This window comes from Pan paniscus, chromosome 17 (assembly GCF_029289425.2).
Source record: "Pan paniscus chromosome 17, NHGRI_mPanPan1-v2.0_pri, whole genome shotgun sequence".
NCBI lineage: Eukaryota > Metazoa > Chordata > Mammalia > Primates > Hominidae > Pan > Pan paniscus.
In genome coordinates, this window is record NC_073266.2 from 43,968,695 (window position 1) to 43,983,308 (window position 14,614).

At 47.8% G+C, this 14,614-nt stretch overlaps 1 protein-coding gene across 3 annotated transcripts in view; it reads right to left on the reverse strand.

The window, feature by feature from the left end:
• The window catches only part of KCTD1 (potassium channel tetramerization domain containing 1), a 203,108-nt gene that overhangs the window by 84,522 nt on the left and 103,972 nt on the right, over positions 1-14,614 (reverse strand). Inside the window, exon 1 of one of the 3 annotated variants that reach the window (XM_034943749.3) lies at positions 9,518-9,685. The exons of 1 other annotated variant lie outside the window; for it this stretch is intronic. Coding sequence is in view for 1 of the 2 variants with exons in the window: in XM_034943747.3 (XP_034799638.1) it covers positions 7,353-9,161 (1,809 nt within the window). In the remaining variant the exon portion in view is untranslated. Of the gene's footprint in view, positions 1-7,352; positions 9,498-9,517; positions 9,686-14,614 lie in introns of those variants that run through there. One more of the 3 variants, XM_034943747.3, reaches the window with a different exon arrangement.

A 14,614-nucleotide genomic window follows, 5' to 3' on the forward strand; every position in this document is an offset into this window, starting at 1 on the left:
TTTCAAGCGCAGGGGCTGATTCAGGGGCACAGAGTGGTGGGATTTTTGCATTTCCCACAAGCTCCCAAGTAATGCAGATGTTGCTGGTTGGTGGACCACTTTAAAGCTTTCAGTATGTCTTCATTATTATTAATGTTAATGATTATATTCTACTCCATAGCTACAGAACCAGTTAGAGATTGTGACAGTGTACATCAGAACTCTCCAATGAATGAATCAAGTTTGTCTCTGCAGACTGCATGCAGTACAACAAGATGGGAGCCTCATGCCTTATGCCCCTACAGTGCTCCCCCATTCACTCCTGCCTGGATCTGGTCTAACAGTCCACTCACTGACCCATAACAGCCAGGAATGTGGAAATAATTCACGTTTCTAAGTTAAGTTCCTTAAAACTGCATGTCAAAAACCATAGCAACTTGAAATATCAGAATTAATCCACAATCACAAGAAACTTATCCTCAACACTTATTTCTCAGATTATGATAAAAATGAAGGATTTTTTCAAATATCAAGTTTACATATACATATATATATATATGAAGATATTATCTATGAACATTTTGTCTAAATGGAGGGTGAGGCAGAGAAATGTATAAATATGAAATTCAATTTAAAAAATATAGATAGTGTACTTAACTAGTTTGGTCCCTGGCACACAGTGAAAGGGCCCAAATGGGAACTGGTGCTATAAATAATTGCTTCCTTTTTCTTGTGTTAAGACAGAAAGGATGGGGATTGAATGGGGAGATACTAGGCTGAACCGGGTTAAACCGGACTAGGGACATGAAGCAAAACTAGAAATTCATGATCACAAGCTCCCAAACTAGTCCTGACATTTTAATGTGGCAACTGAATTACTCACAAAGGAAGCAACATCTGTCTCTGTCATCCCTTAGCATTCCTTTCTGAACTCCTCCTCTTGTTGCCTAGAGGCCTAGCACCTAATGCTGTCTTAAATCTGCCAGCCTCTTCGGGCAGCACGTTTTACCCCCCTTCCTCCCAGGCTGGATCAAAACCTTCCAGGGTTCACTGCCAGTCGGGGGAAAGCAGTACACTTGACCCTTGAATGACAGGGGTTTGAACTGTGCGGGTTCACTTATATGCGAGTGTTTTTCAATGAAAGTCACACCAAGTGTGCCTGCCTGTCCTGCTTCCCTTTCTACCTCCTCTATCTCCTCTGCCTCTGCCACCCCTCAAACAGCAAGATCAACCCCTCCTCTTCCCCCACCTCCTACTCAACCTGAAGATGACAAGGAGACCTTTATGATCATCCACTTCCACTCAACGAATAGTAAATATATTTTTTCTATCTTATGACTTTCTTGATAACATTTTCTTTTCTCTAGCTTACTTTATTGTAAGAATACAGATGATACATAAAGCATACAAAATATGTGTTAATCAACTGTTTATGGTATTGGCAAAGCTTCTGGTCAACAGCAAGCTATTAGTTAAGTTTTGGGGAAGTCAAAAATTTGTTAAAAGCAGCGTTTTGACTGCAGGGGGTTGGCGTCCCTAAGCCCTGAGTTGTTCAATGGTCAACTGTAATTCAGGGTGTGAATGAGTCCAGATACTCCCAGGAAAGGTCTGGATTATGAAAAGGATTTTCAAGTGGCATTGGCTCTATCTTCCGGTGGAGATGGTGCTGCAGGGTTGGAGGTGCAGAATGGGCTGGTGGAGTGGGGATCACTAAGAAGCTTGAGTCCATCCTCAGCTCTCTCCTTCCAGGTCTCTCCAATTCCCTCAGCTATCCGGGGTTACATAAATGAACTCATCACTAGAGGCCTGCACCATCTTCCTGCTGCCCTGCAGCCCACAGGATTAAACACAACCAAAGTCCCTGCCTGGAGAAAGAGGAGCTGAATCACACACCTCAGGATGGAGAGGGTCTTCAGAGAAAGGAAATTCTCATTGGGGGTGAAAATGTGAAAAGCTAGCCCAAAGCACACTACGTACATGCAGGAGTTGCCTAAAAGCACATATGATTAAAAACTCCAAAGAAAACGCAGACACTTTTGACTTACGATACTGTAAGATAGCTCCCACCTCCGTTATTTTTGAAAATTCTGTTACCCAAGGCTTGGGCAAAATTTATGATATCCACCCCTGCCAAATAAAAAAACCCTGTCTGTCATGAATGAAAGTTTGTTGTCATATGTAAGTGGATCTTTTTTAGGGAGAAAGAAAAGGCTCTGTCAGGTTGCTATACGCTATAAGCTAAAAGGTAAGAAGTCTGGCTGTAAAGAAAGTGTTGAAAGGAATTTGGAGAATCACTGAAAACCCAGAACATGCCTCATTAGGTTCAGCTTCCTGTAGTGCTAGTGTGGGCATAGCAGGGTCTGTCATCCAGTTTATGGTCATGGGCATTAGATAACACAACCTCATATTCAGGTTTAATCTCAACCCATACCCTTTGCTGTAGTGTATCTCCAACGGCTGAAAAGATCATTTATTTCTGGGCCATCTACAAGCTCATGCTCTCATAAAGACTCAAAACCATTCAGCACCCATCTTCTCTTGAAAGAGAAGAGTAGGCAAAGGAACAGTTTTCATAAATCTGAAAATCCAAAAGAACTTTATAGGGCCCAAAACTTTAAAAGTTCACCTGTTTCCCCTCTGATGATCATGTAGCAAGCAGAGAATTATTTCAGCTTTAAGGGCATAAATCCACTAATTGCCCAGCCTCTATGAATCCCTCTTGAGGGCAAGGACTGAATCCTGCTCCTCTCTGCAGCACTTAGCAAGCAGAAAGATGCTCAGTTAACAGTGGATGAACTGAATTCAGCATCTTAGAGCACTAAAAACGTTAATTAAGGAAGTGTGCCTGTGCAATGTTTCAAATGTTAAAGCTACGTTTTCTTTCATGTTAGTTTATCAAGGTCAATCCATATCCCCTTTTTTTGAACCAATTAATTCATACTACCTTATCCCTTATATAAATTCTCCAAAGAAATCTTTAAAAAGGCAACTTGACTATTGGTACAATGCAATGAATGACAGATAAGTAAAATTGGTTCTACAAATAAAAGTTCTAACATATGACAGACCTACAGATGACTAGTTTACATGTACGTTCCTAAGACTTCAAAGACACGTACTACACAGCAACTCCTGTATCGATTTTGCTTTCAAAATGGCAGTTAAAACACCAAAAGGTGTCTTGAAACTCAAGTTTTATTGGATAACTGAAGTAGGGCTTTGACTGGCCTGGACCCACCTGGATGATCATCCAAGTGGTCTCACATATAACTAGTGGTCCTCGGAAAACAAAGGCTTCTTCCTGCTTGAAAACTACTTAGTAATGACAAGAGGGTGGCCTTTTGGTGACATTTGCTTGGGGAGTCAAATTTTAAAATCAGGGTGATACAAAGATTTAAGTTTTGGATGAATGGGATCCACTTTCTCCCTGGCAACAAATATTTCTTTTTCTGTTTCATGGGTCAGCTTGAGTACAGAGTGAACTGACATCAGATATGAGTTTATATCAATTTAAAATAATACTCCTGAATACTGGTTACAACATTAATATGTGAGTGCACGGAAGAGAATATAAAGGTACAGATTTCTTTCCCAAAATGACTGCTGCAAAACACTGAGTGCATCACCTTTTAACTGTCTTTATTTTGATCTAGTTTAAACAGATAAAGAAGCCAAAATTTTGCAAATTGGCCACTTGCCAGGTGGAAAACGATTAATTTATAGATTCCTGGTACAAAAGCCAAAACAGTAGGCGCTCAGTAACTACTTCCTGAATGAAGAAAGTTATATACTTATGTACAAAACATTTAGTTTCTCCACCAACTTGAACTTTTCATAAAGGAGAGCAAACATTCTTGCAGTAGAAAAAGGAATGTAGCCACAAACTAATATTAAAAATCAGAAAAATACCCACTCTTTAAAAGGCAGTTAATCTTAATAGCTCCAAATAACCATGGCAAGAAGTCTTGTTACAATCGCTATACTCCTTTCATGTTTATAAAAATTCGATTCCATCTATAAGAAATAAAGAACATCCCTCCCTCTTAGTCTTCAAATTCAAAATAGGACCTTAGCAGTTATTTCAATAATACATAAAACGCATGCCTTTCACTATTAAGTAGATACATTAAATATTCCTTCTTCCTTGCCCCTACAGAACCTGAGTGGATTCCCTGAGCTGTCAGCCTCTGGCTTCTCCTCAAAGGTAAGTTAATGAGCAATTAACTGTGTCAGCCTGCTTGCAGCCTGCTGCAGTTTCCACCCTGCTAACTATAAGGACCAACGGCCCACACTGAAGACAATAAAACACAAACAGGGGATGTGTACCAGCCCCCAAAATCTTTTCACTAATAGATGTCCTCTCTACAGAATTCCTTAAAAGTATTTCTGGAAATAATCTAGGTTAGGGTCAAGCAAGTGCAACTAAAGACACCTTTGTCACAGCTTGCAAATGCTTCACACTTTTGTTTGGCACAGGAGAGAGACATGTCTACAAAAACTGTAGTGACAAAACTATGACATTCAGAATCTAAACTTTATTAGTATTTTTTCCTCTGAGAATGATAAAGAACAAAATTATAAATCTCTATCATCCCTCTAAACTGAAGTACTATTCTCTGAGGTAGGAAAAATGCTCTATTTTTATGCAAAGAGAATAGTTATAAGGATGGAAGATACAGTGGTAAGCAGTTTAAAATGGACTACATGACCTCCACCTGGGAGCTTGCAAACCGTACCAATAACTGGATCATTTTAGATCACAATAGCTATTTGGGGGACAAGGGAACTAAAACTACGCTTTACTTTTAACACAACCATTCAAGAGAATTAAAGAGTGGACCAGTTAAAGCGACCATCACAACCATCGCCATAATTCCTCACTCCCCCCAAAAGCCAGATACTTCACATGAGCAATCACACATTCCATAATCTTTGTTAATCCTTGAATGCATTCATTTTTTAACCAGTCCCATAAATAATATACTTAACAACACCCTCAAGAAGTAAAAAGAGTAAATGCATTTAAAGAAGCAGGCTCTTCATCTTTAGGGAAACTTGCAATATTAGTAGAAAATCAAAACATCAGTGTGTGACCTCTCTGTTATCGAGATGTCTCTAAGATGGTCAACAGTGGAATTCCGTATGACACTACTTGATAAAGTCCAGTCAGTATTAGGCTAGAGAGCCCATGTTTATGATTAAGTAATAATGACTGAAGCTGGAGCTGCACAGGGCATTTCCTGGGGATTAATGACCAGCCAGAAGAGTTGATGACCCAAAGCAATGCCACAGGCCAGCAACCTCAGCTAGGCATTAAGCCCCAGGAAATGCACTGAACCTCAACTCTTACAGTGATTTTAATACACAAAGAAGGAAAAAGTTTGCTATCAGCTTTCTACTGAGCAATACTTCGACTGCTCAGACTTCATAAGTGAAAAGCTGACTATTAAAAATGTGCAAACTGAAAACTTTTTGTAGTGTTTTAACTAACAGGGACTTGGAGCTAAGATCTTGTTTGAGAGCCATAATAATCATATAAGCCACATATGGACACTCAAATCTATATTTAACTTAGGAGTTACCTGACAATAATGCAAGAATAATAAAAGCATCAGTATACAGTTTTTTGGAACTGATTTATTTTACTCAGGTAAATAAAAGATAATGACTGAAAGACTGCATTCCTTAGAACAAAACAAAACCAATGAAACGAAACCCTCTTATATTTTGTGGTTCTTTACGTCACAATTCTATATTACACTGGTGTCAAGAAACCAGCAGACAGATGCCAGTAGACAAATGGTTTCATTGTTATCCCAAGGCCATGCACGCCTTAATAAACTTTCTTAGGCTTTTAACTCTTAATTAATCAGGTGCTATTCTAAACTAGGGCATTTCAAGGGTTTTTACTGTATCAGAAGAATGTGAACATTTATTTTTGCTTTCAAAGAAAAAGCAAACCCTAAATTCTCCTCTCCATTCTTAAAACTCACTAACACAACCTGTCAGAAATGGACTACACACCTGAAGTACAGAAGACACATAGCCTACAGGTCTTGTGTATTTTAGAGAACTTTGGTGTTTATATTACCACTCACAGCCCCTTTCTCAGTTGGCCTTGAGGCTTGCCCATTAGCTGGTAAACGTTTGAAAGGGTCAGTGTGTCCAGAACTGGAATTTCCACTTTGGAAAAAGCACAGAGGTACCTGACATATGTTCCTGGAGGGCCTGCACTATACCTTCAGACCTGCAAAATTCCTACTTCTGCTTGATGGCAGGCAGGTCAAAGTTGTAAAACCTCCAGTGGCTACTCCTGCCTGCAGAATAGAACACAGTGTCCAAAGACCCCTGGTTTCTGACTCCTAGAGAGTGTCCAAAACATGAATATAACTTTAATAATACTCACGAAAATACTACCTTGGGGAAAATAAGAAAAGAAGAATCTAACACTAGAGGCCCCAATCTCGACCCAGAATTTGGCACTGCTTAGACTTAAATCATGTTAGGGTGGAAATAGTTTCTTCCTCTTTGATGAGGAGAGTGAAGCCAAGGAGAAGTGAAGTGATTTGTCCATGCTGACTCAGCTGCTGGGATAGCACTCTTACTCTAATTATCTACTTCATAGGTATTATCTGCCCCCTAGATAGTGAGCTCCGTGGGGCTAGGGGGAGACAGCAATGTTTCAGTGCCCACAGTGCTGGGCACCACAGGCCCATACTCCAATTTGTAGCCTGACTGGAATTGCAGATACCACGTTCCCACTTTAGTTTATGGAAATTGCACCCCACACTGCCAGTTTACATTCAACTACATGTTACAGTATAAACTGGCACTCTCAACTGCCTGGCTCTCCACTCTCCACCCCTTTTCTTTAAAAAAAAAAAAAGCTACAGGAAGTGGGATTGGCACCGTTTTCTTTTCAATAATTTATAACTGTTTTTCTACCTTCTAAAGTCATGGCGAATACGTAATAGAGTCTTTTAAGGGTTACTTGATTCAAATATGTCTTAAGTAACTGCTTCCTTTACGTTTACAGTGTTCTCACAGTCTTTGCCTTATAAAACTCATGCATTCAATGAAGAGCGGCTGCAAGAGTGAGCTAATCCTTTTGTTCGGCGAACTTTGAAGTTTTTCGCCTTACTGCACAGCAGTGATTTGTTAGGTAGCATGCCCTCTCTCACATCTTTTAAGGTTAGGTGTAAAGTTTCCCAAAAAGCACCAAGAGAGTTAACTTCTAAGGGTGAAACGAAATCCGATTCAGTACATTATCTACTTTTTAAAACTTCCCCCCTACCCAGAGCTGCATTAGCACAAAAGTTAGTCCCGAAGTGGTACCAAAGAAACATTTCATGCATAGAGTTTGGTTTGGTTACCTGGGTGGGGGAAACAATAGCAGGTGAAACTATTGTGGGAGAATTGGTGCTTCTGTGCCCATTGGCTTCTGGAAGAAGAGGCAGGGGGTCGTGTTTCACGGAAACCACCACCACCGCATCCACAGGCTCCGAGGGGCGGATACAAAGTCTTTTGGGGGAAGTGGGGCCGCAGATTTCCCCCGACCCGAACACCGACTCGTACAGGGCGCGCTTGGGCGCAGCCTCGGATTTCACGTCGGGCCCGACCTGGCTGTCTTTGGGGAGGATGTAAGTGTTCCCCAGCGAGGGCGGCTGGGGGCGGTGGTGGTGGGAGGGATGGGTGGGGGGGTGGTGGGAGTGGTGCCGTGCCGCCCCGTTCAGAGCCTCGGCGTAGCAGCCCTGCGGGGCGGGCGAGCCCAGCTTGGTGCCAATGCCCGCGATGCTGTTGAGCGTGGCGATGGAGACGGCGCCGATGCAGTGGTTGGTGTAGGTCTTGGAGAGCTTGGCCGCCTTGGAGAGCATCTGCATCCGAGTGCCTAGCAAGTTCTTGCCGATGGCTTTGTTCTCGTACCAGGTCACATCGCCCTCGCTGCAGTGGTCCCGGGGCCGCTGGAAGAACGCCTTGCAGAGAGGGTTGCGTTTCGACAGGTACTTGACGAAGCTGGCGTAGGGGCAGAACTCGGTGCCCGTCTCATACATGCGGGGCAAGTTCTCCTCGTCGCTGCTCTCGGCGCGCTTCTTGCTCCACGACGACGAGCGCGACTTGTGGTAGGGCCCGAGGGACTTGAAGTAGACGAACTTGCGACCGTCCTCGTCCATGGCCAGCCCAAAAGAGTCCTCCTCCAACTCACGCTGGTTCTCGCGGCCGCGGGTACAGAAGTACATGCACGTTTCGAACCAGACCTTGTTGAGCAGCCCGAAGGGCGTGTTGGTGCTGAAGACGCTGGAGGTGTACAGCTTGCGCAGGTCGGCGCGCGTGATGGCTTGCTTCTGCACCACCGGCCCGGCGCCCTGCTCCTCGAGCTTGCGGATGACCGCGGCCAGCGTCAGGTTGGCGCTGCGCAGCTCGGGATCCTTGGTGAGGTCGAGCGTGCGGCAGTACGGGGGCTCATTGAGGTAGCGGTTGAGGGAGCTGCGGATGCTGATGAGCGACGACTTGCTGTAGAGCTGGCCGCTCTTGGAGCGGGCCTCGGCATAGAAGGAGCGCAGCACGCGGCACAGCGCCCCCTTGTCCATGGTCTCGAAGTCCGGGCTCTGCGCCTTCTCGCTCAGGTACTCCCGGAAGATGCGCACGGCGTAGCGGGTGGCCAGCCGGGTGTTCTCGCTCAGCCGGGCCCGCTCGGGGCGCTGCAGCACGTCGGGGTCCAGCTCGGCGCCGTCCCCGGGCGGCCCACCGCGGGCCCGGGGCGCCAGCAGTCGCGGCGGCGCCTCGGGCTCCAGCGCGGCGCTCTGGTCCATATTGATCATATGGACCGGCTCGGGCTCCAGCTCCTCCCCGGCCGAGTCCTCGGGCTCCAGGGGCTCGTCCCAGTCCAGCCCCATCTCCTCCTCTTCCTCCTCCTCCTCGTCCTCCTCCAGCCCCCCACCTCCGTCCTCCTCCTCCTCCTCGTCCCCCGTTATCTGCACCTCCTGGATCTCGTCCTCCTCCTCCTCTTCCTCCTCCTCCTCGCCCGCGCTGCAGTAGTGCGGACGGCCGTGGCGGCGGCCGCGGCCCCCCGCGCCGCGCTCGCCCTCGCCCCGCTCCCCATTGTTCTCGGCGGCGGCGGCGGCAGCGCTGGCGCTGCCGCCCGCGCTGGTGTTACAGTCCCCGCTGCCAGGCATTCTCGCCATATTGCCGTCTCTCTGCCAGTCCTCGGGCAGGGCGCATGCGCTATATTGGACCGCAGCGCTGAGAGCTTTTGTGTTTAATGACCTTCAGCTACCGGGAGGCAAAGCCGGGCTCTTAAAGGAGCCGCGCTCCAATTGTCATTCACGAGCGCAGCTCCGGAGGGGCAGCGGCGCGCAGGGGATGGAGGGGAGGGGGGAGGGGGGGACAAGTTAGACGGGAAAGATAGGGTAAAGGACGGAGGCTGACCAGACCTTCTTCCTCCCCCACCCGGCTCCCACTTCTAAGAAAACTTTGAAGGAAAAAAAAAAAAGGAAAGGGAGGGAGAGCTGTCGGTGGGGGCGAAACACTCCCAACTTACCCTCTGGCGGAGAATTGCGCGGGCCCGGGCGGGAGAGAGGGAGGGCCGGCGAGAGGGCGGGACGGTCTCGTTTCTCTAAGTAATGCCCGAGGAGCAGTGCCCCTTCCACTGCCCCCTCATTGCCCCCCGGAGCCGGGGGGTCGGGGCGGCGGCTGCGCCGGGCGGGCCGCGGGTGCTGCCGCGGGAAACCCGTGTCTGGGGCCGCCCGGAGCGGAGCGGAGCAGGCAGGTTAATGAGCAGGGTGGAGGAGGCACGGCGAGGCCCCGCACCCTCTCGGCGCCCGCGGCCAGGGCGCAGCGGGCGAGGCTTGGGAGCGGGATGGGGCTGGCGGCGGCGGCGGCTCCCCCACCTACTTGCTGGCGGCGAGGCGCGGGGGCCTGGGGCCAGCCGCGCGGCTCCCAACTCCCTTTCCGACTCTTGCAAAGGAGCGAAACACGCCCCACGTCAGCCTCATCCCTTTCGACTTTTCCAACAGCCACATTTAAGCTGTCATTAAAGACCTGGGGCGCTCCCCGTAGGTCTGGGGCAAGTCCGCGCCGGTCCAGCCAGCCCCGGGAAGGAGCGAGGGAGAGAAGACTGGGAGGGGCCGGTGGGAGGGGAGAAGAGGGAAGAGGCGCTTGGGACCCCAGGGGCCACAGGGACCCTTCCCCACCCGCCCAGGGCGCCGCCCTCCCTGCCCCTGAGCAAAGTGACACAACTCCCTCGGGCGAGGCGCTCCACCAGGCTGGAGCTGAAGTCTCCCTAAGGCCCATCGGGCAGGCGGAAAAAGCGAACTTGGGTCTCGGCCGACCCTGCCGCAGCCACAATTCGGCAATTCGGATCCGGAGCGCACTCTCACTCAAAGTTTGCCAACAGCCATTCGTTCGCCCTCCGGGCTGCGCTGCCTCAGGCGCGCGGGGGCGGGCACCTCGGAAACTGGAAAAGCAGCCAAAGAGCTCGCCGGGTCTCGCTTTCCCATAGGAGACACTGCCCCACTTCCAGCCAAACGCCCGCCCCCGGCGCGCCCAGGCTCCGGGCGCGTCCTTGCGTCGCCGCCTCCCGCTCTCCCGGCCCAGGGGCAGCGTCCCAGAGCCGCCGGGGACCTCGGCTGTTCTCTTAGGAGGCACAGCCCAGGCCACTTTCGGAGCTCGCGCTGCATCCTAACTTTCACCTCCTCCCGCAGCCCGTGTGTACCCTGGCGCGCGGGCCAGCTGCGAGTCCCTGGGGTGAGGGGACACGAGGGAGTCAGGTCCCCAGCAGCGCGCCCCGGTGCCAGGCCGTCCTGCTGGGAGGCAGCCTCGCCTGCTCCTCGGGTGCGTCCTCGAATTTACCTCCAAGTCCGAATTCTCGGCAGTTAAGCTGTGAGAGTTATGTCAACTGCCTGTTTCCCCCTTCCCTGGCCCTCCTGTCTTGCTCTCAAGGGAAACATTTTACGCATCAATTGAAACCCATCCATCAATTTGCATTTTTTTTTTTTAAGAAAGAATGAAAGACCAGGTCTCAGGGCCGTGTGGGCTTCTGAGTGGGAGTTGACGATGTCTTTTTCTGCAGCGAACGCTGCTGGTCCTCCGCGTGCCTCCCCGGCCCTGGACGCCACCCGAGCTTCGGGGAAACCGCGCCAGGTGTGAAACAAGTTAGAGCAAGTCCCTGCCTCGCGGGCCGCCTCTGGCTCCTTAGGGAAACACAAGACACACAGACACACACACACACACACACACACACACACACACACACACACACACACACACACACACACACCAGGCTCTCATCCGCCAGGCTCTCCGCGGAGAACCGTCCGGGAATCGTCCCCGAGGTGCGGCGCGGGAGGGGGCCGGCTTTGTTCACAATGCACTGCCCGCCGCACCCGCCCTGGACACGTGCAGAAAGGCGTGTTCGTTTCTCCGAGGCTGCGGTGAGCAGCTAAGTTAGTTGCACACTGGGACCCCCACATACGAGCTGGCACACACTAGTCACACACGGCTACTTCCAGAGGGCTGGCCCTTTGTCCTGGGACGCTCCCAGGTTTTCGGGCCGCGGTGCGGAGAACTCAGGTGGGTGCCCGGCAAGTTACCTACCAGGGGCTGTTCCCCCGCGGCCCTCGCCATAAGCGCAGGGACCCGGGGGCCGCGCTGGCTCCGGGCTGCGCTCCTGGCTTGGCAGGGGACCAGGCCCACGCTGCAGCCTGGGAGCGGAGCCGCCCCCCAGGTCTCCCCACCTCTGCGGGCGGCGGGGTCCACCCCCCTCCCACCAGCTCCCCTCCCTACTGGGCGAGCTGCTTTGAATTGCTCGCAGTTTGCCGGAGGCGGTGTGCTGGGTTGGACGCTCCGGGAAACAAAGCAACCCAAAACAGCTCCCAGTTGACGTCAACTTATTTCCAGAAAAGAAAATAGTTTTGTGCTCCCAGGACAAAATATCCCCCAGGGCAGGTCTCTACTGGCAAAAGTCAGGGGAAGGAGGTGGGGTGTAGCAGAACCGAAAAACCCCAAGCGCAAGTAACTTTTTAACGGACTTGGAAAAGCAGCAGTTTTGGGTGCTGCTTGGACAGTTTGCAAACAACGGGCAGGACCCGCGCTTAAATTCGATATGAAAAACCCACCTTGGAAAGTATGCCTTGGCCTGATTATCGGGCAACTGTGGATCTGCTTCGTTGCACCAGCTCCGGAAAGGCTACCAAAATGATCTGCCCGTAGGATACTTCATTAAATACTGGAAAAGAAGACGTCTTTGGGCTACTATCTGTAGGAGTCACGGGAAGAACACCCAGAAAAATAGATATATACCCTGCTTCCCCTCGACCAAAAGAAAAAAAAAGTTGCTTAATTTTTAAAACCCAATAACACAAAATTACAGTGGAGTTCATAAAGTAGTTCAATTCCAAGTTTAATAAATGATCCCTTAAAAACATCCTGTGGTTCCATACACTCAATTCCAAAATGAAAGAATCAAAAAAGCTTTCTTCTTATTATTTCTGTAGAGGCAATATTGGTTGTCGTTCTGCCTATCAGGCAGCATCCGATTCCTCTACTTGACCTCTCCATATCATGAAGTCCGTTCAGACTACCACCTTGACAATCGAAGCTGCCGGTCACCCCTTTGAAAGGATGCTTTATTTCTTGTGCAGGATACATGACTTCTTTATAATCCCAGTACTATAGGGAACATTTATGGCAATTATTTAACTGTCAGAACTCTCTAAACTATGGTAAGATGTTTACAACTTTTAACAAGATTCTCCACCTTTTGCTGGTGGGGGTGGGGGGTCTCTTTGTATTTTGTGCTTCTCCACTTCTCAGAATACTTGAAAATAGTGACATGGTTATTTCGGCATGAAAAACTCCAAATGTTTCCCCCTCGATTCATAACCCAACTACTTCCATTTCAGGCTCACATTTTATGAAAGGTTATACTATACAGAAACATATTCAGCTCTTCCTCCTTTTTGCTTCCAGTTTTCTGAGTATCATCTGTTAATATACTGGATATAGTTGGTTTTTATCTGCCTGTTTCCTCTCTACTAAAGCAACACACACCCTTGTAGTTTCAGTCTGGTGCCTGGGGACATGGTGAGCACTTGTCATTTATATTGAATGAAGAGAATCTGTGTTTGGTTAAATCTTACATTTAGCAGGGAAGTTTTTGTGAAAAATTAAAAATAACATGAATCTGAAGTTCTGTATTAAAAATCAGGACAAATAGTAACTACAAGGCAACATTATTGTTTGCAAGTTAAAATGAATTTAATGGCTGCTTTGGATGAATATTTCCTTATCATTAATTCCCTCTCTAGTGGAACATGCTTTAGAAAGTTATTGCAGAAGTAGAGTGAGGGACCCTTTTCTTGCAGCAGAGTTAATGTTGCCCCTTCCGAAGGCAGATCTGGGGAATGGAAGTGTCTATTAAGAGAGGTGGGCTGGGGAGGATTTAAATTGTTAAATTTCAGAAATTTCATGGGCTCTTGAGAGCAGAGGCCAGAAAAAGCATTTGGTTCATCATTTTAAAGACGCAAATTAAAAGAGACGCCATACTGTCTTGATGTAATTACTAAAAGATTCATAAAGGGCTTTCAAGGCTAAATATGAATTCAAATTGAAACTATTTTGGTATATCTTGGTTTTAGAGGTTTCTTTTTCTTTTTCTTTTTTTTTCTTTTGAGACAGGGTCTTACTCTTTCACCCAGGCTGGAGAGCAGTGGCATGATTATGGCTCACTGCAGCCTCAACTTCCTGGGCTCAAGTGATCCTCCCATCTCATCTTCCCAAGTAGCTGGGACTACAGGCCTGCTCCACCAAGCCTTCCTAATTTTTGTATTTTTTATAGAGATAAGTTTCCCCATGTTGCCAATGCTGGTCTTGAGCTCCTGGGCTCAAGTGAGCCACCACTCCTGTCTCAGAGTTTAGCTATTAATTCTGTTGAATTCAACTGAAGATCATCTTGAGTAATGTTTTTTGAACTCAGATGAAAATTGAACCCATGCCATCTAAGTTGACAAAGTGTAAGAAAAGAAAAATAACTCCACAGGAGCAGAAACTTTGTCTTATTTATTTCTGTATTTCCAGTTCATTTCCAATTCAGTTTCTTGGTATATTTTAGCAGAGTGACTGGCACATAGTAGATACCCAATAAATATACGCACATTGATGTGTGGGGAGAAAGCTAACTTCAACAAAAGGTTGTATAGCAGAGTGGTGAAAAACTCTCTCTGAAGTCAGCCTACCTGGGTGTGAATCCTAGTTTGCCTTACTAGCCACCCTTTTCTATGGCTCAGTTCTCTCGTTATATTACCTGGGTGATAATGATAACAGTCCCTACCCCTTGGGATTGTTTTGAGAATTAAATAAGTTGATATGCACAAAACACTTAACACATTGTCTGGAACATTCATACACATTCAACCATTACTTCTTATTTATTAAGGCTCTATTGTTTCCCAAGCTTGATAGCAAACAAGAAAACTAAGGCCAGAGAGGGTAAAAAAAAAAAAAAAGGTGAAGACATTTGCCCAAGGTCTCCCAGACCTGACCAGGGCAGGCAAGTCTGGTTCCATAGGCCATGCTTGAACCACTTGACCATATTCAGCCTCTAGGAACCAAAGAATGAAGAGAGAAAGAGAGACAGAGA